The sequence below is a fragment of the Myodes glareolus genome, chromosome 4, assembly GCF_982192425.1.
Source record: "Myodes glareolus chromosome 4, mMyoGla1.1, whole genome shotgun sequence".
Lineage (NCBI taxonomy): Eukaryota > Metazoa > Chordata > Mammalia > Rodentia > Cricetidae > Myodes > Myodes glareolus.
In genome coordinates this window covers 56,925,579-56,951,828 of record NC_142029.1, presented here as the reverse complement: position 1 = coordinate 56,951,828, position 26,250 = coordinate 56,925,579, and the positions used below count along the sequence as shown (strand labels likewise).

General features: G+C 44.6%; 1 protein-coding gene across 2 annotated transcripts in view; it reads right to left on the bottom strand.

Moving 5' to 3' along the window:
* The window catches only part of Nmnat3 (nicotinamide nucleotide adenylyltransferase 3), a 111,076-nt gene that overhangs the window by 49,468 nt on the left and 35,358 nt on the right, over positions 1 to 26,250 (bottom strand). Inside the window, exons 2-3 of one of the 2 annotated variants that reach the window (XM_087905480.1) lie at positions 12,363 to 12,456; positions 7,673 to 7,822 (exon numbers count right to left, since the gene is read on the bottom strand). In XM_087905480.1, the coding sequence (XP_087761606.1) occupies positions 7,673 to 7,781 (109 nt within the window). In that variant the 5' untranslated portion in view covers positions 7,782 to 7,822; positions 12,363 to 12,456. The remainder of the gene's footprint in view (positions 1 to 7,672; positions 7,823 to 12,362; positions 12,457 to 26,250) is intronic. The other variant, XM_087905479.1, reaches the window with a different exon arrangement.

Genomic DNA, 26,250 nt, shown 5'->3' with positions numbered 1-26,250 from the left:
ATGTTTTAAGGGGCTATTTATTTTGGGGGGTAAAACTTACATACACCATAAAACGTCAGGAAGGGAGCCTAGTCGCTGGAGCAGGAGCAGGGAGCAGGAGCCGGGACCAAGCGATGGAACCAAGAGGCCCGAGCCGAGATCTGTGGCTTTTTTTTAAAAGAGAAATATACCACGCCCCAGTGGGCTGGTATTTCAGCGGCTATTGGCTGATGGAGCAGAAGGCCCTCCCACAGCACTGTGGGCTCGTGCTTCAGTGACTATTGGCTGAAGCAGCAGAAGATACTCCAGCAGCAGCATTTGATGGCTACCATGACCCCTGGGGAAAGCAGAGCTCTCTGAAATCGCACTGGGCCATGGCAAAGCCTTCCCACAAGGCTGAAGGACAGTGCAGGTATAACAGCAAGTACTTCCAGTCTCCAGATTGTGTTTAGATGGAGCTGTCTGTGAAGCAGCCCATTCTATGAAGGAGAACAAGCTTTTCCCTAAGAACCTTACAATACAGCAACCTTAAAGTCAGAGGCCTTTTGTATGAGTCATGGTTGGCGGGAAAGCTACACAGTGGCCAGATCTTACAGTCAGACAGATGTCTATAGCACACCAATAGTGTACCCTGAGCAGTTCTATATCCTGAAGATAACTAACAATGTTCTATATCCCTTTTTTAAGCTGTGCAGGGAATATTGGACCACAGCTGTGTACATTTCTTTCTGCACAATAAGGGCACATTTTATTTGAATGTAAGTAATATCTCTTTTTGAGAAAAATAATTCCTTAATAACATCTAATATCCATATGGGCTTAAATTTCTCCATGAATACTATTTTATAGCTGATTTGTTTGAATCAGGATTCAAATTAGGTCCATATACTACACAATATTTCATTTACGTTTTGGAGTCTCTGTTGAATTATACAATTTCTCATTCCTCTTTCTTGTTATTTATTTGTTAAATAAATTGGGCCATTTGTCCTAAAGAACTTACAGAATTTTATATAAACTCAGTCAACTCTGTGAAGTCAACTTTTTAAAGTCTAGTAAGTGTGTGTGTGCGTGTGTGCATGCATGTGTGCACTTGTGTTTGTGGGATGGGGTTGTACATACAGGAATATGCAGGGGTGCATGCTTACATATGTGCATATCAAGGCCAGAGCAGGATTTTGGGGTCTCTTTATCATTCTCTGCCTTATACCTTGAAACAGAGTGAACTAGCTCACTGTGTTGGTTAGGCCAGTTGGCCAGTTAACTCCCAGGATCCATCTGTCTCCACCCCTCCCCCCAGGCGCACATGTCCCTCCTCTCAGTTCCTATTGTATCTGATGTCATTTAGATTATACACTAGAAAACTTGGATTTTCTAGAATTATCTAGACATGGGCTATAAAATAGGCTCTTTTGGAGCCGAGTTCATTCACTCAGCATAATTATTTTTGAGATTCATCTCTATTGTTGGTTTGATCTGTTTCTTGCTGAGTGTAATTTGGCAAAGTCACAATCTGATCATGTATTCACAAGATGGCTTGTGTAGCAGCTCAAACTGCACAGATCTGGGCACACAGAAATCTACAGTTGGTGGACGTTAACTTTTAAGAAACTGTAATGCCGCTCACACAGCATCGCTCCACTTGCATGCCCCAGCCTGGGATGAGAGCTCTCCCGTGCGCTTGTCCTCGGCCATCTTCCTCACAGGGTGCTGGTGTCGCACTGCGGCCTATGCAAGTCCTCTGCGCATCTTTCCGTGTGAAAATTTGCCATTACGTATCTTTTGGGTGAATATTTAAAATTTTAACTTATATCAAATTTAACATAGATGTATTAATTTATATTGAGTGAATATGTGTTTATTTAATCACTGAGTCAAGAGGTCCCTTTACATTCTGGACACCAGTCCTGCACCAGATCTAAACGCTGCAGATCTTCAGGCCTGTGATGGTCCTCTCCTTCTCTTACCTGTGTCCCTCAGGAACATCTCATCTCTTCATTTTGATCAACTCCACCTGATCATCATTTTTCATTATGAACCACACTTTGGGTGTTTTATATAAGAAATCTCCACCTCAAGTCACCAAAATTGTTTCCTATTCTTTCTTCTGGGAATTCTGTGGGTTTGGACTTTTATATTAAGGCTTATGATCCATTTGAATTAGAGTGCATGGTTGATCTATGGATTAAATGCATTTTGTATAGAGATACCTAATTATTTTATTATCATTTATGGAAAACCTGTCCTTCCCTACCACTCTGTCTTTTGCACTTTCATACGGTTCCATCGATCTGTCTGTCTTCAGCGGTCACTGCCACAAGTGGTGCAGCTGGACAATGAGCTCTGCAGTCTCCAACCTGCGCTTCTTCCAGTTACGCCACTCTCCGAGCAATTCTAATTCTATAAAAACGCTAGAATAAGCTTATTGCTACCAAAAATCTATTGCATTAGGATGAATCTATAGAAAAATTTGGAGATTTTCCTGAGTAAAAAGACGGTGGAGGGGGTGTGGGAGACATGCTGACTCTATTATATACCTTGTACTAAAATGTCCTTATAAAACCCAGTACCATGAGCAGTGAGTCTATATGAATAAAATTATTAATAAAGTCAACAAAAATAAGTTCTTAACATTTTGAGTCTTTTAACCCATATACAAGGTTTTCTCCATTTTAATGATGAGGTCTTTAATTTCTTTCATCAATGTCTTATTTATTGTATAGTTTTTCACACTTTGGAAGTCCCAACTGTTTTTTATACAATTGTAAATGGTGTAACTTTAAATTTCTATTTAGAATCTATTGTTACTGTTATATAGAAATACAATAACATATATGCAAAGGACCTGTAGGGGATATATATATATATATATATATATATATATATATATATATATATATATATATATATATATATATAGTCTTCATTAGGGTTTCTATCACTGTGAAGAGATACCATGATTCCAGTAACTCTTATAAAGAAAAACATTTATCTGGGGCTGGCTTACAGTTTCAGAGGTTTAGTCCATTACCGTTATGGTGGGGAGCATGGCTGTATGCAGGCAGACATAGTGCTGGGGAAGTCATTGAGAGTTCTATATCTGGATCAGCAGGCAACAGGAAGAGAACGAGAAACACTAAACCTGGTTTGAGCTTCTGGGACCTCAGAGCATGCCACAAGTGAACACACTTCCTCCAACAATGTCACACCTACTCCAACAAGGTCACAACTCCCAATAGTGTCAGCTGCTATGAACCCATAGGTCCATTTCCATTCAAACTACCACACACACATACACACAAAATAAAGTTTAAAAACTGAGAATAAAAAGCGCTGACATGACATTACAAGACAAAGACCCTGCAAAGATGCTGTTGAGTTCACTTAGTGTTGGCCATCTACAGCTGGGCAGGTTTGTTTCTCTAGTGAGACGCCCTTAGAGAAAACTAAATTTTCATTTGCAAGTTGTTATCGATTGGTGATGGTTTCTGGGTTAGGGATGAGGGTATGTGTCCACTTCTTTCAGCTCTAGGACCCTATCTGGTGCATATTCGTGGAGGCCCGTGCATGCTGCCCCAGTTACTGTGAGCTCATATGTGCTCGCATTGATCTTTAGGTTCAAAGGGCCTTGTTTGCTTGGTGTTCTCCATCCCCTCTGGCTCTAGCTCTTCCCCACCTCCTCTTCTTCAGGTTCCCTGACTCCGAGGAGAGGGTTTGATGGAAACAACTATTTAGGGCTGAGTGTTACATGGTCTCTCACTCTCTGCATACTGTCTGGCTGTGGGCCTCTGTAATTTGAAACTGAGGTTAAGTTTGTAATTAAGGAAAAACTATCTTATCCATGGTAATGTTCTTTTCTCTGAAATTTCTGTCCTCTGATACAGCAATTCCAGCTTTTCTTTAATTGGTGTTCACGTAGGATAATTTTCAATTCCTTTCCCCTTAACATACCTATATTTTTACATGTAAAGTGTGGGTTTTATACATAATCATTTCTTATTAGCAATTTTGTTTTTCACCATTTCAACCCATGGTCAACTTTTCTCTGAAAATACTAAATGGAAATTTCCAGAAATAGCACACATGTCTTAAATAACTCTTATTATAGTATACTGCTATACAGTCATTCCATTTTATTAGCTATTGCTGTTAATATCTTCCTTTGCCTAATAAATAAATTCAACTTACTATAGATAAGTGTGTGTAGAAACCACAGAATATCAAATTTGATATGATTTTCAGCTTTAGACATCCATTAGTGATCTTGAAACACATCTTCAAGGGGACAGGGCAGCTCTAGATAGCCAAGACTAGCTTATTTTACTGGGTTATAATCTGAAAATTAACAGATGCCACTAGTCTTATTTAAAGTGATTATTGATGTCTTAGGTTTTGAGGTCTCACCTTGTTTTCTGTCTGTCCACCTGTTTCTGTCCCCTCTTTAATTTTTTGAATTAGCTGAGTATATTTGGGTACTACGTTACCTCCTTTGTATACTTATTAACCATAGTTGTCTGCTCTGATCTTTTGGAGCTGAAGGCAAGGACAATGGTTCAATCTATAAAGAGCGTGTCTGCAAGCATGAAAACCTGAGTTTAAGCCTCAGAGCCCATGCAGAACAAAACAAACCAAACAAACAAACAAAAAATTAGGCATGGTTTCACATGGACTCACAATCTAGTGCTGGGTTGGCAAAGACAGGTAAAACCCTGGGTGTTATGGAATATCATTTTAAGATGTGTTACATTTCTTTATGCTGTGGAACATTTGTCTAATGATGCAAAAATTGTTGCATTCTTTTATGTTGTATTTGTTTAACTCTGTGAAGCTGTGTTACTTTGTATAAAACACCTGATTGGTCTAATAAAGAGCTGAATGCCCAATAGCAAGGCAGAAGAAAGGATAGGCGGGGCTGGCAGTCAGAGAGAATAAATGGGAGGAGAGATTTGGGAAAAGAAAGAGCAAGAGAACAAGGAGAGGAGGACACTAGGGGCCACTCACACAGCCAGTCATGGAATAAGAGTGACAGTAAGAGATGCAGAAGTAAGAAAAGATAAAAGCCCAGGGACAAAAGGTAGACGGGATAATTTAAGAAAAGTTGTCTACAAATAAGCCAGGCTAAGGCTGAGTACTCATCAGAAAGAATAAGCCTCCATGTATGATTTATTTGGGAACTGGGTGGTGGACCCCCAAAGAGTAAGAGTAAAGGAGTAAAGGCAACCAACAACCCCTGGGGCTTATTAGCCAGCCAGGGTAGCCAGGTTGCTTAACAACCTTCAGGCCAGTGACTGAGCCTGTCTCAAAAATAAGTGGGGGGAGGACCTAAGGAACACGAGCTGAGGTTGTCCTCTTATCTCCACAGATGCACACATGTGCACACAAGAACCTGTATGCACGCATGCACATGTGCACACACACATTTAGCGTTCTTTAATGTATCATAGTTTACCTTTGAGTAACACTGAAGCATTTTACTGGCAGAATACTTGGTTTTGCTCCTCCCCACCAGTGCACTAATGCCGTCCTGAGTTTACTTCTGTAGCCTAGAATCCCACAATATTGAATTTTCACTTAAACTGTCAACCTCCCTTCAAAGACATTTAAATGTTAACAGTGTCTATCTTACCGCATCTTAGGGCATGAAGCCTCCATGGTCACCATTTCTCACTCTCTACAGCCCCTCAGGGGAACATTCCTAGCTGGCAATTCCCTTCCCAGGGCAATTAGGAGCATGGCTTTTAAAGAACAGGTTTGCTGATGGTCAGTCCTCCCAGCTTCTGTGTCTCTGTGCAAGTATCCTCACCTTGGTTTTACTTTTCCAAAGGTACTTTTGCTGGGTGTAGAGTTGGTTGCAGAACTCTGGACTGGAGGGCCTTCCTTTCTGTCCTTCAAGGGAGTCACTGTACTCAATTCTCCCAGTGAATTTGGTAACAAGGCAACTGCTGTCATCCTTATTTATTTATTTATATGGCTGCTTTTAAGATCTTTCATCTTCCTTCTGGTTTTAAGAAATCTGAAGGTCACATCTCTTGGGCAGTTTCCTTCCTGCCTGTTAAGCTTGGTTCTGCTGGGCTCCTTGGCCCTGGGGGTTGTTTCCATCAGGACGCATTGCAGCCCTGACTTCTACAAATATTTTTCCTACTCTTTTTTTGGATTTTTCCTTTTGAGAGTCCAGTGACAGGTGTATAACGCTGCTTGGAGTTGTCACACAGATCACGGTTACTCCTGCTTTAAAATGATTTTTTTCTCTGTGTTCTCTTTGGTTGGTCCCCTTCTTTATCTGCCTGCTCCTTTCAATTTCGGAAAAATTTTGAATTTCGGTAAAGTCTGATGTGTTACTAACACTAACAGGTGTGCTTTCACCTCACACACTTTTCTCATCTCTAGGAGTTTGATTTGGGCCCCGTTTTAATGTTTTCTATGTTTTTATTTAAACATTGAACATATGGCACATAACTATCGATTATCATCATCTCTTTGTTAATTCTAACATCTGCTTCAGCCTTTGCTGGTTCTGGTTTGGTTTCAGTGACTGATTTATCTACTTTTTATGATTATGGATGTTGGTTCTATACATTTTGATCATAGAATATCAAACTGCCCTTTAAAGCTGTTTCATAGTTGACTGAATCACTACCAGTGCACAGGGGCCTACTTCCTCCCTATGCTGTAGTGCTGGGCTCTGCCAGTCTTTAACCTTTAACCTTTCCCAATCTCATAGGCTGGGACTACCGACCCCCACAACTAATGTTTACAACTACCAGCCCAGTGACAGGTGGCGGCACTCTGGTGGTACCACTGCAGCCACAGCACTGCCCTTGTGATACGTACAACCTGTCTATGTCTCCCATGTTTTATTTGCATTTTTATTGTCTCCTAGGGATCTGGAGTATCCACCCTCAGGTTTATTGGCTATTTAAAGTTCTTTGGTATACTGCCTACTAATGTCCAATGAGCAATTTTAACTGTATTGTTTGTATTTCAAAAAAATTCCTTTGTAAAAGTCATTTATTTGTATGAATAGACAGACATGATCATTTGTTCAGTAATAAAAGTATGTTTTGTAAACAAAATCATTTTCTATAAAAATAAGCCAACATTTGTGTATTATTTCTATGAAGAAATGACTGACATGTTACTCAAATACTTTTTTCTATATTAAAAATAAATAGGCATTGATTCTGGTGTAAAAATGCCTTTAAAGGCAAAAATTTTGGACAACACAGTAATACAAAACACATTTATGAAAACATAAAGCAGACATAAAATATATTTATGAATACATAAAGCAGTTTGTTACAGGGAGAGACATAGTCTTCAGAAAGAAAAACGTCAATTCCCATAATTGAACACTGGTTTACTTGCTGCAGGTAGCAGGAACTTTCAAAGGCCTATTCTCAGTTGTATGGGTAAAAGTGGGGAGCATCCAGGAGGCCCTGGATGGGGCATGTTTTCCCTAAACTGCCCTTTCCCTGAGTCTTCACAGTATTTGTGGTCAATGCCAGGTGGGCGACGGGGAGGGCCTCTGAGACATCAACTCTATGACTTGCACGCGCCGCACAGCAGAGGGCATGAGCCCTCTGCCCAGGTTGGACGAGATGTAGCCTACAGCTTAAGTGGAGAACGAATCAACCAGGCAGTCTTCCTCATGGTGACAACGACACCATTAAACAAAGTCCCAACCCCGACTAACCTGTCTGGTGCAGGTGGTCTCTGGCCACCTCAAACAAGCGCAGGTGCATGTGTGTGATGGGGTTGAAGGAACCACAGGCCAGGAGCACCACAGGGATTCGGTTCTTCATGCTGTTACATACATCCACATCCACTGCAGCGGCCACCCTGCCTTTATAGGGACAAAACATGTCAGGAAGTTAGTATGAAGACAACTGTCTATTTCAGCATCTAAGCCACGCACAACCATGACTCCAGATATACAGGGAGGCAATAACAGTAACATTTATGAAAAGTTCACCATAGTTCAGGTAACGTGTTAAGGGTTACAAACCACAATGTGACATAAACCTTTTCTCCAAACCCTTCTGTCACCTCAAATGAAAGCGTGGATCAGAGACCTTAAGAGCTGCTGAGTCAGGTCTGGAACTGAGGCAGCCCAAACTCAGTCTATATTTGTTCTTCTTGACTTTTGCCCGGGTTCTTTGGTTCAAAAAAGATCTGCATGGTTGTCCCGATGTCATCTATCACAGATTCCAGGTGGCACTTTCTCTCTCTCTTTCTCTCTCTCTTCCTCCTTTCCTCCATCCATTTCTTTTTTTGGTTTTCAAGACAGGGTTTCTCTGTGGCTTTGGAGCCTGTCTTGGAACTAGTTCTTGTAGACCAGATTGGTTTAGAATTCACAGCAATTTGCCTGCCTCTGCCTCCCAAGTGCTGGGATTAAAGGCGTGCGCCACCACCGCCCGGCCTAGGTGGCACTTTTGAAAACTTTTGTGTTTTGAAATATAGTTAGACTCATAAAACAGCTGCAGAAAACTTTTGCATAAACAATTATTATATATTCTTTACCCATATTTCCCAAATACTAACCTTTTGTCACACATATGAACATTCATTCTCCTTCCCTGTACACACACACCTCTACAAGTTCCTGATGAAGTCGTAGACAGAGCATCCCTTTAGAATGTAAACGTGTCAGTATGGTTTCTGGCCCAGCAGACCTTGTCTGGGACCTACAGACTCAGAAAGGCCCAGGCCAGCCTCCAGTCTCCCTATTCGATGGTCATCGAGGGGAAGTTAAAGGAGAGAATGATCCTGGCCGTGGGCTAGCTGCTGGTGTCTCTCTGGATTCCTCTAGGTTGCTCTGGAGGTAGCAGTGAAGTGTCACTCAAGGCTGGCTTGGTTTTAACTCATGCTGTGCCTCTCTGTGAGACCAAAGACAAATCACAGCCCCTCTCTGAGCCTCAGTCTCCTCCCTCCTCATCCACAGGAGGAGAGCATGAAGATCGCTGTGCACCAGAGGCAGGCAGCCATTAGAGGATTCCCAGTGATCTGTGTGCCTAGTATTTGTAGCCCTTTCCCCTTGGGCGTGGACTGGAGCTAGGAACTTCTTTGAACAGAATACAGCCAGCAGGCAGGGAGGTCCCTCTGAGATAAGGTTCCAAAAGGCTTCTAGCTTCTCACTTGTTCATCTCTCTTACTCGGCTTGCTCTAGGATGAAGCCTATGAGCTTCATGCTGTGAGCTGCCCATGGAGGAGGGGCTGACAATGCCAGGGACAAGAGAGAGCTGTGGTCACCAAAGGCCACAAGAAACCATGTCAGTAACAACTATGTATGTGAGTGTAATGCAGATCTTTCCATGGTCAAGTTTCAGGTGAGGCTATAGTCCTGTGAATATCTCAAAAGCAAACTGTACTGACTACTTTATGTCAACTTGACACACGCTAGAGTCACTGGAAAGGAGGGAGCCTCAAATGAGAAAATACCTTAATAAGTCATAGGCAGCCTGTAAGATGTTTTCTTTCTTTCTTTCTTTCTTTCTTTCTTTCTTTCTTTCTTTCTTTCTTTCTTCTTTCTTTCTTTCTTTCTTTCTTTCTTTCTCTTTCTTTCTTCCTTTCTTTCTTCCTTTCTTTCCTTTTCTTTTTTTTTTTAAATCATGAACTTTGGAAGTGTTTATTCAAACTTTGTATTCAAAACAAAATCCCCCCAGTACATTTTAGGCTGACAAGATGTGGGTTTCGTGAGGCCAAGATTGCTAGTGTGTGGTTACCTGGCTGCCTGACCTATCTATGGCTGTCAAGGCTCCCAGTTTCTCTCTGCTCATGGTCAATGAAGTTGAGGACCATTTCCTTCCTTTACAACTTTGTTTCATACAATCTATTTTGATCACTTTTGTTTAACTTCCCTTGTTGTTTCTTTTTGCTTTTTAACGGTCCTGTCACCTCCTCCTTGGCTCCTGATCTTCTCTTCTGACTCTTTGTGCTTCCCTGGAGAAAAGCTCAATGCTACTATCTTACCCCAGATGCTCCACTATAGTACTTTCCATCTTGATGTTAAGAATGGGTCTTCCTTTTTCTGTAGCATGTCTTGTTGACTAATTATCACTGGTACTGATTTTGGAGGGTTTCCGTGTGCCTCCTGATTGTTTTTATTAGCATTATTGCCTTGAAGCAAAGCAAACTTTGACAAGGTGGACTCTTTCAATTACAGGCAACTGAATGTCTTTCCCCACACCCCTTTCTTCTGATTTGGATAAGGTGTTTTCTTAAGTGATTGATATGAGAGGACCCAGCCTGTTGTGGGTGGTGCACCCCTGGACTGCTGCTCCTGGGTTCTTTAGGAGGAAAGCAGGTTGAGCAAGCCATGAGGAGCAAGCCAGTAAGCAGCACCGCCCGACCTCTGACCCGCATGGCCTCTGCATCAGCTCCTGCCTCCAAGTTCCTTCCCTGTTTGAGATCCTGTCCTGACTTCCTTCAATGATCAACAGTGATATGGAAGTATAAGTCAAATAAACCCTTTCCCCCAGAAGCTGCTTTTGCCATGGTGTTTCATCACAGCAACAGAAACCCGAACTGACACTCTGAGTCAGAAGATGAGATCAAACACTTGACCCATAGACACTGTGGGGCCTAAGCCATGATAATAAATAAATGAACAAATTCATTGCATGCTATTTGAAGCTGTCACATTTTGGGGGCAATCTGCCCTGCAGCAATAGTAACTGACAGTGGCCTGGCCACAGGAGGCAGACATTCACTCCTCTCTTGCTCTTCCTGTCATGGTGGGCCTGGCATGCTTAATGCAGCTCACAGGGAACAGAGAGGGCTCTTAGTCAGCAGGACCTGAGGCATGTGTGTAACCTGGGCCCTCCTGTCCACATTTTCAGGTTTGTATCCAAGCATTGCCCACCTGCTACCTTTTTAAATCTTAGCAACAGTGAGCTTTCTTTATGTTACTGGGTTCCTTGTAAGATCCCTACGACACTGTTCTTAAAGTTTCCATATTAAAGCTATTCCGGTTTCCCCAGTCAGAACATCCCCCAGCACAACTGATAATATTCAGCACCCAGGACGTTCCTCCCTGTTCACTGACAGCCTCGTAGGGAGCTAGTCCAAGTCAGAGGGCTAACCTCAGAGGCGGAAACAAATGGGGGCTGTTTGTTTCTCTCAGGACAGAAAGGCCTAGAAGAAAGCACACGTCTGGGAGATGGCACTGGAAGAAGGGCTCAGTGAGGGCCCGCAGGTCTCTGGCTTTTCCCTCAAGGTCACAGGAGTGCTGCTGTAGCTGCATGTGCTACTGTCATGACCTCAGGCCGATGCAACCTAAAAGAGCAAGGACTAGAATGGCTGTCCCTCCTATTCAGATCACAAGTTTTATTTATTTATTTATTTATTTATTTATTTATTTACTTACTTCTGTGTCATTGATCAGAGCTAGGTCTCACAGCCACCCTAGTCATGAGGGAGGCTGGACAGGTATGAATTTAGCCTCACAGCTCTCCAGTGGGAATCAGCAAGGAAGGGGGATTGGGACAGGGTGAGCTAATCCACAGGGCTGAGTCAAGGCTGGGGTACAGCTGCCCAGCTGCTGTGAGGGCAGAAAACTAACATGGCTTTTCTGTCTGGAGCCTGGGCAGCTAGTCTGGGATGTACCTTTAAGTAAGTCCCATGCCACATTACTGAGGAAAAAACAGAAGCTCAGTGTGCTTCCTGCTCTCTGGATGGGACGCCCCATGTGAACAGGAGCGGCCTTTTCATCTGTGGATCTCTGCTCCAAGCAGTCTGGCCTGCCAAGGGGCTCAGTGGGCACTGAAAAGGGTCTGCCAGCTAGCCAGGAACCTGCCTCCGGCCATGAAAAGGCCTAGTGTGCCCTGCAATGCAGGGAAGTTGTTCTGGATGTATCCTGAGCTACCTGTGAGGATGCAGCCTCATAGTCCAGATGTAGCACATCTGGGCTCTCCGAGCTTCCTTTAAGCAGCAGGAACACTACCTACTGTGTGCAAAGAACGCTGGCTACAGGCTGCTCCTGGCTTCTCCCCAGGTTGGTGAGGTAGTTTAATGAGGAGTATGCAAAGTGGACCAGCTATCCACAAGAGCAGTCTCATGACGAGGTGCCCGGAAAGGAAGACTTTTATTTTCACAGCTATTTTGAAGCCTTTCTTTCAATATCTTACTTCATTTTGACAAAATATAAATATTTAGAGCCACTGAAATATAACCACAACATGTCAGGTTGCCTGGGGTTTCAGTTCATTTTTCCAAAGGTAAATTAGAGCAGTTGTTTGAAAGGTGGCATCGATGGTGTTAGAGCGTCACGCTGAGAAGAACAAATGGCTTTTACTAAGGACCTCTCTTTTTCTTTCCTTGCCATGGGCATAATTGCTTCAACAGTGACTCTGTTCTGTCCCATCTTGAGTAGGAGGAAACAGCACCTGGTCAGCCGCATCTGACCCTGGCTCAAGAACAAGGTCAGTGTGCACCCTTCGTGTGTCTCTCCTGACTTCAGCTACACTCTTCCACGCAAACCTGGAGAAAAAACGAGCATCAGGTCAAAATGACTCACCCCAGGGGTCAGACAAGAGGACACACCTGAGCCTGGCTTGGGAGCAAGTCTCATCAGATGCACGCGACAGGAGATCCTCTGCCCTCACTTCTAAGGGTGTCTAGTGGGGTGAGGACGCGCGGGAGAGTTCTCCAATCAGGAAAGACTGCTCATCAATAAGCCCTCAGCAGAGGCCTGCAGAGCGAGCAATAATTGCTGCTGGAGGATTTAACACCTTGAGGGTTCCTTCCTAGAATTCATCATTAACTGGGGACAGAGTGGATTCCACCTCTGCCCCCCTTCCGGTCTCCAGCTATGGTCTCCCACCTTACAGTCAGCTCAGAGAGTGATTCATCTGCCTGTCAATTAGGACCTGCTGCTTTGGTAATGAGGTTAAGGCTCCCTGAAATGCTCTCCTCACCCCATCATGTTGTGGGTTCCCTTTAAAGGTGCTCTGGGATATTTACCTATGACCCCTCCTTCACTTAGCACATGTGCACCTGCAGGCATTTCCCCCTTTTATCAGCTACAGAATCATGGAGGCTGCCTTTTCTCCCATGGTTCTTCTCCAGTGGAAGGTAGGTCCTGGAGCATGGTTTCTACTGGCTCCCAACCTCTTACCGTCAAGTCCCAGCACATCCCAGGACTCAGGAAATGTCTGTAGCATCAGTGAGGGCCAATGTCCCTGACATGGGTCATTTTGTTATATGGTTAATTATTTTTTGTTATTTTATTCTGTTGCAAACTGCTATTGGACCGGGCCTCCTGTAGACAGAAATAGAACTAGAGGACCTAGAACTGTGGCTCTCAGCCCTCCCAAAGCTGTGACCCTTTAATACGCTTCATAGCTTGTGACCCCCAACATAAAATGCTTTTCATTGCCATTCCATAACTGTAATTTTGCTACTGTTATGAATCATAATGTAAATCTCTGTGTTTTCTGAAGGTCTTAGGTGACCCCTGTGCAAAGGTTATGTCCCACGGGTTGAGAACTGCTGACCTAGAGATTACTGAAGACACCCCATGCAACAGACCCATCCAACCGGTTTAGACTGTAACTAAACAAATCTACCGTGCTGTGCCATTTTCAACACAATGATCTTGTCAACAGGAACATTGCTCCCCGCCCCAACACACCAACCCCAGGGCCACTCCTCTGCTTTGAAGAAGTTAAAATTGGTAGTGATCATTCTGACCCGCAATCCCAGAGTCCAGCCAGTTTGTTCCAGATCACTCTCCCCAAGTGCTGTCCTGACATTCTGAAGGGATGTCATTGCAGGTTTTAGACACTATCCAGTTTTCACGCCACAGCCAGGCCTCTGCCACTTCTATGTACCCACCAGGTAACTATACACATCTGCTAGTGTCTGGACCTCTGGGCATCAGGTACAAGGGAAGGCAAAGAATATCTGTTCCCTGTCCTCACAGATCTTTGAGTCAAGGATGGGAGAAACAACATCATTAGGGGAGGGCTTATAGTGTAACAGCTCACCACAAGAGGCAGAATAACAGAAGAGTTCCTTGATGCTCACATGCTAATCCTTTGACCCTGGACTTATGTTGAGTTACATGGTACGGGACTTTGCAAAAGTGATTAAACACAGGGCCACTGTCTCAGTTAGAGTTTTGATTGCAGTGAAGAGACACCATGGCCACAGCATCTCTTACAAAAGAAAACATTATTTGAGGCTGGCTAATAGTTTGGAGGTTTAGTCCATTATTGTCAGGCGTGAAGTATGGCAGCATGCAGGCAGACATGGTGCTAGAGAGGTAGCTGAGAGGTCCACATCTAGATTGGCAGGCAGCAAGAAGAGAGAGTGAGTCTCTGGGCCTGGCTTGAGCTTCCGAGACCTCAAAGCCCATCCCCAGTGACTCATTTCTCCAATAAGGCCACACCTACTCCAATAAGGTCACAGGTCCTAATCCTTCAAACTACGCCCTTGAGCCTGTGGAGGCCATTTTCATCCAAACTACCACAGATAGGACACAAAGTGCATATCTTAATTATCCAGTTTTATCAAGACAGTCCTTACAGGAGGAGCGAGATGATATATGGATGGACAGTGGTCAAAAAAGGAGGGAGTCTTCAGGAAGGGGCCCACACCAAACAATGTACATGGCTTTCAGATTTCAAGGTCAGGCAAGGAAATCCGACCCTCAGAGCCTTCGGAGGGGAACAGGTATCCCAGGCCTGCTACTACTCCCTCAGCACATGTTGGACTTCCAAAATTACTGTTTGTGGTGACTTGTCATGGCAGCCACTCACTGTCTGGGGGCAGCTTGCCCAAGAGCTCCCAGTCAGGGCAGAGGAGATCAGGAACCCAGGTGGTGAGGAGGAGGTAGCCGGGGTGAGGCAGGGGCATACCATCACAGAAACCACAGGGCAACAGAAGGCAACAAGGAACAGGGGTCAGCATGGCCCCCATGTAGGTGTAAGCTGCTATGAGGGCTGAACATGAGGATGCAAAGGCAGGAGGACCCTGCAGGTTCAGAGACCTTGGAAGTAGAGATTTTACCCCATTGGCAAGGAGAAACCTCTGCAAAATTTTAAACCAGGGATGGCCTGTTCAGATTTCAGTTTCATGTGTTCCAGAAAGGGCCTTCAGGAGATGACCCCACCTTGCCCTGGTCTCGATGAGGGCCAGGTGGTCACCATATCCAGGAAGCCAACCTTTTCTGCTATACACATCTGACCTCACTTGCCAGGTAATTCAAAGTTGGCTGCTGTCCCCACATACTCAGTTCTAACCCAGCACCCATCCTGTGGTCATTTGCCTCAGCTCCTCACAGAAACACAGAGAGGAAAGTGAGCCAGGCAGGTTAAGAGCCATCACTGAGGATATGATGTGTTAATGCCCATGGCTTGGGAGGCTGTCAATTTCACTTCCCATGCACTGAGTGCCGTTGACAGCCAACCCTGGGCTGCAAACATCCTGTTTATTGTAGACATAAAGCAGATGGCTTCGGGCAGAATGGAAATGGATTCAACAAGAATCTTCCATGTCTTTCATTACATAGACTGCCTGACCAGGATGCTTACCTTAAAGAAAACAAGACACATTTTGTTTTTGGGGGTGGGGAGAGGCTAGCAACCATGTTTTTCAGGACCCTGGGTGACCATTTTTATCTGTGTGGATGTGTCAACCTCTCCAGGGCAATCAACCTTAATGAGAGCTAAGCCACTTTTCCTTTATAACTTTGTTGGCTTTGCCCAGTGTTGCTATGGGCACCCAGTGCTGCTAAGAACAAAAGCAACACAGGCCTTCTATGTTGCTGTGAAGACCCTGTGCCAGCCTCCCCGTGGAGGAAACAGACATGCCAATCAAGCACTCATCCTAATTATGAGACTCCCAGGGAAGCAGGCAGCTTCAGTCTTGAGAACTTTCCAAAGATTTGAAGGAGCACGAGGAATGGAAGGGGGTCCCTTGCCATGCCACACTTGTGAGAGTCTGGGACTGATTTCAGTGCTGCTGTAGGGGGAGCTGAGTAATAGCTACTGGGTTTATTGAGCCATAGGCTCCACACTGTGTTAAAGATGCTGCATGCATTGAGACTAATTCTTCAACGCACCTGGAAGGGAAAGGTTAGTGCCTACATTCTGGTAAACAGCCTAATTCACTTCTCCAAGCTTCAGTGAGCCCCATGGAACATAGAGATGACTACAGGGCCCCTACAGCATAGAACTCTCATGAGGACTGAGTCTAAGCCCTGGCCCATATAGGAGATGCTATCTAGGAGTCTTTATTAGTCACTGTTCTATTGCCATGAAGAGACATCAGGACTGAGGCAACTCTTATAAAAGAAAGTATTAGATTGGGGCTTACAGTTTCAGAGGCTTAGTCCATTATCATCTTGGTAGGAAGCAGACAGGCATGGAGTTGGAGCAGTAGCTGAGAATTTAACATCCTTATCCACAGGAAGCAGGTAGAAAGGAGACACTGGACCTGGTGTGGGTTTTTGAAACCTCAAAGTCCACCCCCAGCAACACACCTTCTCCAACAAAGCCACATGTCCTAATCCTTCCAAACAGTTCAACCGGGAACCAAACATTCAAATATGTGAGCCTATGGGAGTTGGTCTCATTCAAACCATCACAGGTTCCTTTCTTTTTCAGGTTCATTTCTTACCAGAGTAAAGGATAACAAGACAAGAAGTTCAAAGACACAGAACTTGATCAAGATTTATTAAAGAGAAAGTAACACAGCACAGCACCGCACAGCATCACACAGCACAGTCTCTTGGTGAGGGAAGGGGATCCAGAGCTGAGTTCATCTACCCCTTGGGTAGCCTATGGTTTTAAATCCTTAAACTTAAGTCTCCATAAGTTTTGGAAGGGTCCCCTGATAATTCTGGGGACCATTCTGTTTGGTTAAGACCTTCTGCCAGGGGTCTTCTTGAGAACCTGAAAGAGGGGGCTTAGTAGCTCTTTGTATCCAGGAATCCAAATCCTGTAACATCCCAACTCCCCCCAAAAGGCTCTCAATTGGGGGCTTGGGGAGGGAAAGGATCAAGATTGGTTGGATTCATTCTGGTCCAAAGGCACCAGATTCTTGTGATAAAACTAGACCTAAGTTCAAGACCTTCATCTGACATAGCTGAGTCTTCTCCCATGACCCTGTAGCCTCATCATCTAGGAAGTTAAGGATGAATTCTGTCCCTCAAGTGATTGTCTCTTCAGTTGGTCTATACAGCTGGAGGTCATCTACATAAAGAATTAGGGTGGTTTGGGGTATGTCCATTCCACTAAATACTGGGCAAGGACTGGGTCAAATAGATGAGACAGTTCATTTAACCTGGCAAGCTTTCCAAATGAGAGCGTCAAATGCAAACGTTGTTTGGCTTAATATGGTAAAGCAGGATGCAGAAAAAGGTACCCTTAAGATCAAGCACTGGGGGCTGGAGCAATGGCTCAGTAGTTAAGAGCACCAACTGCTCTTTCAGAGGACCTGGGTTCAATTCCCAGCACCCATATGGTAGTTCACAGCTATCTGTAATTCCAGTTCCAGAGGACCCAACACCCTTACCAAGATATATATGCAGGCAAAACACCAATGCATGTAAAAATAAATAAATAAATAGATGATGAAGCACTGAATAGTAGGCTGTATTTGGGGTGTCTAAGTCATGACGACCTAGGGATTAGTAACCATGGTGGGGGCACTGCCTTATTGACTAATCAGAGGTCTGGGATTTACCTCAATTTATTGAGAGCCTTTGGCCACCTAAGATTGGAATGTTATAGGGACTACAACACTCAATTAGTAGCCCTTGCTTCTTTAGGTTTTATGATGGGAATTAACCCTTCCCTTGATGTGGATCTGAGTGGTGGTGTGGGAGAATTGACTGTATTCTGTCAATCATGTATTTTAATAAAACGCTGATTGGCCAGGCAGGCAGTATAGGCGGGTCAACCAGACAGGAAGTAGAGGCGGGGCAATGAGAATAGGATAAGGCTAGGGAGGAGGAAACTCCCTCTGCCATTCCTGCGCAGACCACCAAGGAGGCAGCATGTAACTTGCCCAGCTGAGAAAGGTACGGAGCCATGTGGCTAATGTAGATAAGGATAATGGGGTAACATAAGTTATAAGAGTTAACAAGAAGCCTGACCTAATGGGCCAATCAGCTTTATAATCTTATGGAGTCCTGTGTGTGATTTTCGTTGGGAGTTGCTGGTTGTGGGGTACCGGGCGGGACAGAAACCCCAACAAGCCGGCCCTCATGTTACAGAGTGGGGTTTGTTGAGGGAAATAGGAGGAATCTTTAAGACAGGGGTGGCTGCCTTAGCCCTGCTGATCGTGACCCCATTTGTTCATACTGATGGGGAAATGTTGGTCTCTACTAAGCACAGACAGCAGTCCTATCCTGGGGGGAAGCAACAGCTGAACACTAAGTTGGGACAGCAAGACCTTCTCCAGCAAAGAGCAGGTATAACAGGAAGTATCAGAAAGGAATGACAGGAATGGATATCACCCCATGAGCAAACAGGTAGCTGGGTAAAGTAACATTTGAAGATGGAAGGTCACCTATTCTTCCTTGGAACTCTCAGCCCTGCTCCAAGGGACTATCAGCATGGCCGAAATATATGCCCCTCCAACTCCACAGGTCTGTTCCCAAAGTAGGACTGAATCGTGTTTAACCGCCTTCCTGGTCCTGGACTCTGATAATTTTGCTGGAGTCCTAGCCATCTTTGATGCCTGCAGTCTTAGAAAAATAATAGCTGTAGATTTATTTTCTCTAGAAAGGATGATTTGAGACCAGTACTATGACAAGCTCCAGGGAAGGGATCTTCTTCTTCTGTGACCTTAGATGTCTCTAGAGAATTGCATTATGAGGAGTAATAAAACTCAGACCTATGTCCATTACAGTGGGGAATGGACTCCCAGATCAGCTCAGATGCTAATATAAAGAGGTAGTGGCCCAATTCAGGCACCCTCTCCTCTATTGCTTGGGTCTTAGCTGGGGTTACCCTTGTGTCTTACTGGGAATTTCTCTAGTGCCAGGTTCTCTCAATCAAAATATCTCTTTCCTTGCTCTCATCTCTGTCCTTCCTCCATCTCGACCATCCCATTCCCTCAAGTTCTCCTCTCCTCTCCCCTTCTCCCCATCTCTTCCCCTTCCAAACTCTCTTCTCCCCTACCCCCATGCTCCCAATTTTGTAAGGTAATCTTGTCTATTTCCCCTTTCCAGGTGGGTCTATGTATGCTTTTCTTAGGGTTCACCTTGTTACTTAGATTCTCTAGGATAATAAACTATAGGCTCAATATCCTTAGCTTTATAACTATTATCCATTTATAAGTAAGTACATACCATGTTCATCTTTCTGGGTCTGGTTTATCTCACTCAAAATAGTTTTTTAGTTAGATTGATACCTTAAATGTCACCATAGAGTCTTCATCCAGCACTGATGGAAACAGTGGCAGAGACCCACAGTGGAGCACTGGGCTGAGCTCCCAAAGGCAGTTGAAGAGTGGGAGGAGTGAGAATATGAGCAAAGAGGTCAAGACCATGATGGGTTCACCCACTGAAACAGTTTACCTGAGCTAATGGGAGCTTACCAATTCCAGCCAGAAAAGGAAGGAAGCAGCATAAGTCCAAACTAGTCCCTCTGTATGTGGGTGACAGTTATATGGCTGGGGCAGACTGCAGAGCCACTGGCAGTTGGTGTAGGAGGCCCTTCTATATTTGTGTTGCTTTCATTAGTTATTAAAGAAACTGCCTTGGCCTAGTTGATAGGGCGGAACTCAGGTAGGCAGGGAAGACAGAACTGAATTCTGGGAGGAAGAAGGCAGTGTGGCAGATGCCATGGTTCTCCTGCCTGAGACAGACGCTGGTTAGAATCGTGCCGGTAAGCCATAGTCAAGTGGCAATACACATTAATAGAAATTGGTTAGATCAAGATGTGAGAGTTAGCCAACAGGAGGCTAGAGCTAATGGCCAGTCAATAATTTAATTAATACAATTTCTGTGTGGTTATTTTGGGTATAAGTTAGCCGGGCGGCGGGACACGGCCCGCCGTTCCTCTTACTACAGGCAGTGGCACCAGTATTTATTCCTACTGCTTGTATTAGCTTTTAGGGAACCTATTCTCTTTAGATGGATACCTTGCTCAGCCTAGATATAGTAGGGAGGGCATTGGACCTTCCCCAAAGCAATGTGCCTTATCCTCTCTGAGGAGTGGATGGGGAGTTGGGTGGGGAATAGGTGGAGAGATGTGAGGAGGGGAGGGAGAGGGAACTTGGATTGGTATGTAAAATGAAAAAAGATAGTTTGTTTTCATAAATAAATAAATAAAGGAGGTGGGGTCCAGCCAATAGAAGCCATACTCCCAAGGGTTTATATATAAGGCGTGAGGTCTCAGTGAGCCTGGGGGTGTGCGGGGTGCAGGAGTAGAGTGTGATGACCCAGATGGTAAAGGAAGGACAGGAAGTCCCGTCTGGGAGATTCTCTGGAGGCTCATCCAGTCTCCATCTGGGTCACAGAGGATGGGGGAAGTTGGGATATAAAAACATCCCCAGAGGCATTCAAACTGTGAACTAACAGTGTGTGAATTGAACTAACATCAATTTTCCAGTTGCCTGTGTGTGAAACCTGGCAGCCCTTGGGCACATACCCTGCACCCTCCTGCTGTCACACAGGCCACTCAAACTTGCATGCCTGGTGACACCAGGTAGGCAGGGAGATGGAAGTGAAGTAACCAAGGAACACTGCAGTTGGTAGCCCTGTTTCTTAGCCCTTTTTATCTTTAAACATCCTTGAAGCTTCAGATAGGTTCTTCCTGCTAAATCTGAAACTAAGGTGCAAGGCACTTACCCAGTTACCACACACACACACACACACACACACACACTAATGAAGGGTCTGCATCCTTAGAGGACCCTGACTTGTTCTAGAGGATCATGGGAATAAGTACCACAAAGGGAGCTCTGATCTCCAGAGATCTAGAAGGAAAGGAATCACCTTATAGTCATAAATACCTGTAAAATCCACACTGCAGAACCTACTGAGCTGTTGCCCACTTTTAGGGTAGCCCACTCCTATCTGACTTTAGAACGTATGCTTTGATTTGCTAAGTAAACCTCTGCTTAGACTGTCAATGTCTTACAAGGCATGGTGGCAAGCTCCTCTAGTTCCAGCATTTGGGAGAGGGAGACAGGTAGATCTCCGTGAGTTTGAGGCCAACCTGGTCTATATAGCAAGTTTTAGGACAGTCAAAGCTACATAGTAAGACCCTGTCTCTAAAACAAAACAAAACAAAAACAAAAGCAAAAAAAAAATCAAAAGTGAAACAAAACAAAAACCCCAACTGTCTCTGCCTCTGGGAAATGAACCCAGGACCCTGTGTTTGCTAGGCAAGTGTTCTACCACTGAACTATATCCTTCCCCTAGACTATATCTCTTAAGTGAATTTTTCCTTCCAGAAGACAAGAAACAAGAAACCCCCATAGACTCATTCCTTTTCCTGTTAGTCACTGAACCTGCCTCTAACTGGGCAACCACTACCTGTACCAGTCCCCTCGGCAGCAGAGGAAGGCTGGATAACTGGCTAGTACATCTCTTTGGGGGAGTGAGAGATTTATTGCTATTTGCTGAACATGGTGGCCCATGCCTATACTCCTAGTGCTCAGGAGGCTGTGGAAGTGGATTGGTGAGCTTGAGGCTGCCTGAACCACATTGCAAAATCCAAGCTGTCTTCAGTTATATAGTGAGACCTTGTCACAAAGCAAAGCAAAACCAAAGCAACAAAGCTCGTCTCCTCTGTCCCCATTCCTGCGGCCTGCAATGTGATGGCTAGAGTATGGCAGCTATACTGGATGCTGACGACAAGGGTCAACTCCAGTTGGGCAAAAAACAAACTAAGAAAAACCAGGATCCCAGTGACCATATTTGCCTGAAGCTGCTTACTTCTTGGTATCTTCCATTTGGAGGAGAAATAATCTTCTAAGCTGCTATTGTTTTCTTTCTTTTTCCTGTTGTGTCCAATTGAACATGATTCTAACCGAGAGAGTGATAGCTAAAGAATGTTGATCTAAGTAGCATAGAAAGAAATGAAAACGTAAAATTTTTACAAGTTCCTGTGGCCTCAGTTAAATTCATTTTATATGCAGTAACTCAAGTGCATATCATTTAAAAAGAAAAATACACCTAAGGAAAAAAGTCTGCTGTAACTTAATTTTTTATATGAATTTTTCATGGCGGAAAAGCCCTTACTCAGGGCTGTAGAAACATGAACTGTGCACATCACAGACGCCGCCCCATCGACTCCCCCAAAGCAGGCTCCTTCCACACGGCCATTGCACTCTGTTTCGAGTGGGCATTTGCCATATGGTGTGGTGGTTTAATCATTTCCTGGTACTTGACAAAAATGAAGCACAATCATTTTGCAAGGAGCTTGTACTCCTAGATGGGTCTTTTCCAAATAACAGCTGTGCCTCAGAATTGAGTTACTCAATTCTCAATTTGTGGACACGATACTCAAACATTTACAAGTGAGTACAACCTCAAGTTACTTGGGCTATTTGCAGACATCAGAAACTATGAAGTTTCTAGCAGTGTTCTGAGGGTTCAGCTGTCAACAAGCTCCAGCCAAATCTCAGAGCCACCAGAGCCTGTGGGCAGCAGTCATGTCTGATAGAAAGCCATGCAGAGGGGACCATCAGCTGGGGAAGAGAGAGATCTGGCTCCAAGGTTCATGGAATAAACCCATACGCCTTTCTACCTCCTCTTCACCACATTTGTGCAGATGACACCAGGATAGACAGCTCTGGTCTTGATTCTGTTTAGAGGTCCCTACAGGTCCATACCAACTTAATAACAAGCCAGACAGACATGGACTCAAATGAAGAGCTTCCTAGATGAGTTACTTTGAATGACTGTCCATTAAGAGAAGGCCTTCATGGAAGGGTCTAGGCTGGAGCAATGGGAGTCACCAAGGAAGAATTGTCCCCCAATCAAAATAGCAAGGCCCCAAGCTTAGCTACCATCCTCCTGTCTCTGGCTCACTTTCAACACAGGGCAAACACACCTTGTCCAATTTGTGTTACCCCTCTAGCATTCTTCCCTCCTAAGCTGAGGGCAACTCCTTTCTGAACCTACACTTTGTTCTAATTTTATAAATGGGTCACTGCTTGGGTGACCCCATCCTAGGACCTTGATTCCCAGTCACAACCAAAGGCCTTAGCAGAGTCTATGTCCCTCTCCTGCCTATGCCCGTTTCTATCTTTGAGCCTGGGCACAGGGCCTCTGCTCTGGTCCAGTAGTGGGCACAAAGCAATATTTACTACTAGGAAAGAAGTCCCACACTTCTATAGCTCTGGGTTTTCACAGTATGTCAGAGAAATGCAGTAGCCATTTCATGTCAGCAGGGGATGGCGCCATGGGCCAGCTGGTGCCCAAAGTGGAACTGTAGCCAGCTGCACTGTTCCCTTGCCTTGACATCCTCTATGCTTACTCCCGCCCTGAGCACTGGGTCCACTCTCATATATTCAGACAAGGGTAATGGCCCCAGCATTGAGGGCCCATCTACTCTAGGAGGCTCCTAAGGCCTGTTCCTTCCAGGCTGAGGTGGGAACCCTCCCCTGGTCTTCAGACCTTTGAATCCTTCCCCTTATAACCAATCCCACAATACTTTACTCTTTATCCACTTGGTAGTTTGAGGGCAGAGAATGTGTTTTATTATTATCCCCAGTTCTAAACACAGGGTATGCTTGGAGCAGGTGTAAGATATGTCCTAGTTAGCTTCAGCTGTCAGCTGACACAGCCTAGAGTCATCGGAAGAAGTTTCAGCTGAAGGACTGCTCAGATCAGTCCGTGGCCATGTCTGTTAGGGATTATCTTGATTGATGACCCAGTCAATTGTGGGCAGCACCATCCCTAGGCAGGGGGCTCTGGGCTGGGTAAGAAACCTAGCTAAACATGAGTCAGAGAGTGAGCCAGTAAACAGCATTCCTTCTGGTTTCTGTTCTAGTCCCTGCTTGAGTTCCTCCCAACTTCCCTCAGTGACAGTCTATGGCCTAGAAGTGTAAGCTAGACACTTTCCTCCCTAGTTGCTTTTGGTTGGTTAGTGCTTTATCCTACCAACAAAGAGTTAAAGGAGAACAGTACGTGTGGCCTAAGACTGCATGGATGAGTTCAGACAGGACAGCATCGAGGGCCAATTACCCATGCATCACTTGTACTTCTGCTGACCTTATAAGCAGAGCACCAAATGCTCAAGGACATTGTGCAGTGACCGGCAGCCTTGGGAAGTGGAGATACTGTCACTTTCTGGGACAAAAGCAGGTGTGGTTACTGGATGGTATAATACAGGTGATGTCTATCTTTGGAACAAAAGACAGGCAAGTTTGTTATTCAAAATATTTGGACTCCCTAAGCATAAAGCTTGTTGTAGGGTTCTATTGCTATGATGGAAAATCATGACCAAAGCAACTTGGGATGGAAGGGATTTGTTTGGCTTACACTTCCATCACTGAGGGCAGTCAAGGCAGGACTCTAACAGGATGGGAACCTGGAGGCAGAGCTGATGTAGAGGACGTGGAGAGGAGTGCTTACTGGCTTGCTCCTCATGGCTTACTCCACCTGCTTTCTTATGGAACCCAGGACCACCAACCAATGGATAGCACCACCTGCAATGGGCCATGCCCTCCCACATCAATCACCAATTAAGAAAATGCCCTACAGGCTTGCTATACTCTTGGTCTTATTAGAGGCATTTTCTTAATTCAGGTTCCATCTCAGGTGACTACAGCTTGTGCCACGTTGACATAAAAATAGCCTGCACAGGGCTCCTCTTTTGTAACCAAATCTGCTATGTATGGAGATGTCACCTGACTTTCCTTCACCCTCAGGAACTGCAGTCAAGGGTAGTGGCACAAGAAAATCCTGTTACCCAGCTGTTGCTACAGCTGCAATGCCGTGGTCACTGGCATCTTCTTCCAGTATTCACGAGGCCACCGTATGCCAATTTAGTGATTTGTAAGGAGAGGGAACCCTTAGTACCTTTACCAATTCTTGAGAAACATGAAAATAAATTCTGGATTGCCCCGTGACCCACGAAGGAAAACTGAGGAGGACCGTCAGGAAAACCTTTTGAGACCGTGACCACACTTGCTCCAGATGCCACACAATTATTTTACTTCTGACAGAAAGAAAAAGACCATACACAAAGTGTGGCCCAGCTATCCATGTACGGAAGGTGATTAGGGAGTCCTGAGCCTAGAGAGGAGACAGAGTGGCCAGAGCTGTGCTTGATTCAAGAACCTCAAATGCTTCTAGGAGTTAGAGCAACTGTTGGTGAGTGGGGTTCCAGACCATAGCATGGGGCCAGACAGAAGGCATTGATGGCCATGTTGGTCCCTGACAGAAGGCATTGGTGGCTATGTCTGTCCCATGAACTCACAGGTCAGCAAGGCTTCTTTTTGTTTTAAGGAAGGAGGATTCTGGCAATGAAGAAACAAAAATTGTCAAGGGATATGGTGTGACAGCTGTCTTTCCTATATGATCTCAAATCCTCTTACACTGGTTATTTTCAGACAAGCTTTAAAATGATATGTAAGAATTCTTTTTTTATTGATTTTATTGAACTATACATTTTTCTCTGCTCCCCTCTCTTTCTCTCCCCTCTCATGCTCCCAATTTACTCAGGAGATCTTGTCTTTTTCTATTTCCCATGTAGATGGTCATAGCAGCATTGTTTGTCATAGCCAGAACCTGGAAACAACCTAAATGCCCCTCAAACAGAGAATGGATAAGGAAAATGTGGTACATTTACACAATGGCATACTACAAAAAGAAAAAAATAATGACATCTTGAAATTTGCAGGCAAATGGATGGAGCTAAAAACATCATTTTGAGTGAGGTAACCCAGACCCAGAAAGATAATTATCAAATGTACTCACTCATAAGTGACTTTCAAACATAAAGCAAAGAAAACCAGCCTAAAAATCATAATTCCAGAGAACCTAGACAACAATGAGGACCCTAAGAGAGAAATATAAGAATTCAAAGTAAGGGGGGCTGTAGAGATTGTTCCGTGAGCAAAGTGCTTGCCAGTATGAGACCTGCCTTCGAATCTGCAGAACTCACCTAAAACTCAGACCTGAAGTGTAGCTCTGTAATCCCAGTGTTCCTACAGAGATGGGAGGAAGAAAACTCCCTAGAAGTTTACAGGCCAACTAGCCTTGTGTGCCCAACTGTAAGCAAGATACACTGTCTCAAACAAAGTGGATGGTGAGGTCGGAGGACGGACATCCAAGACTGTCCTCTAACCTCCACACATGTT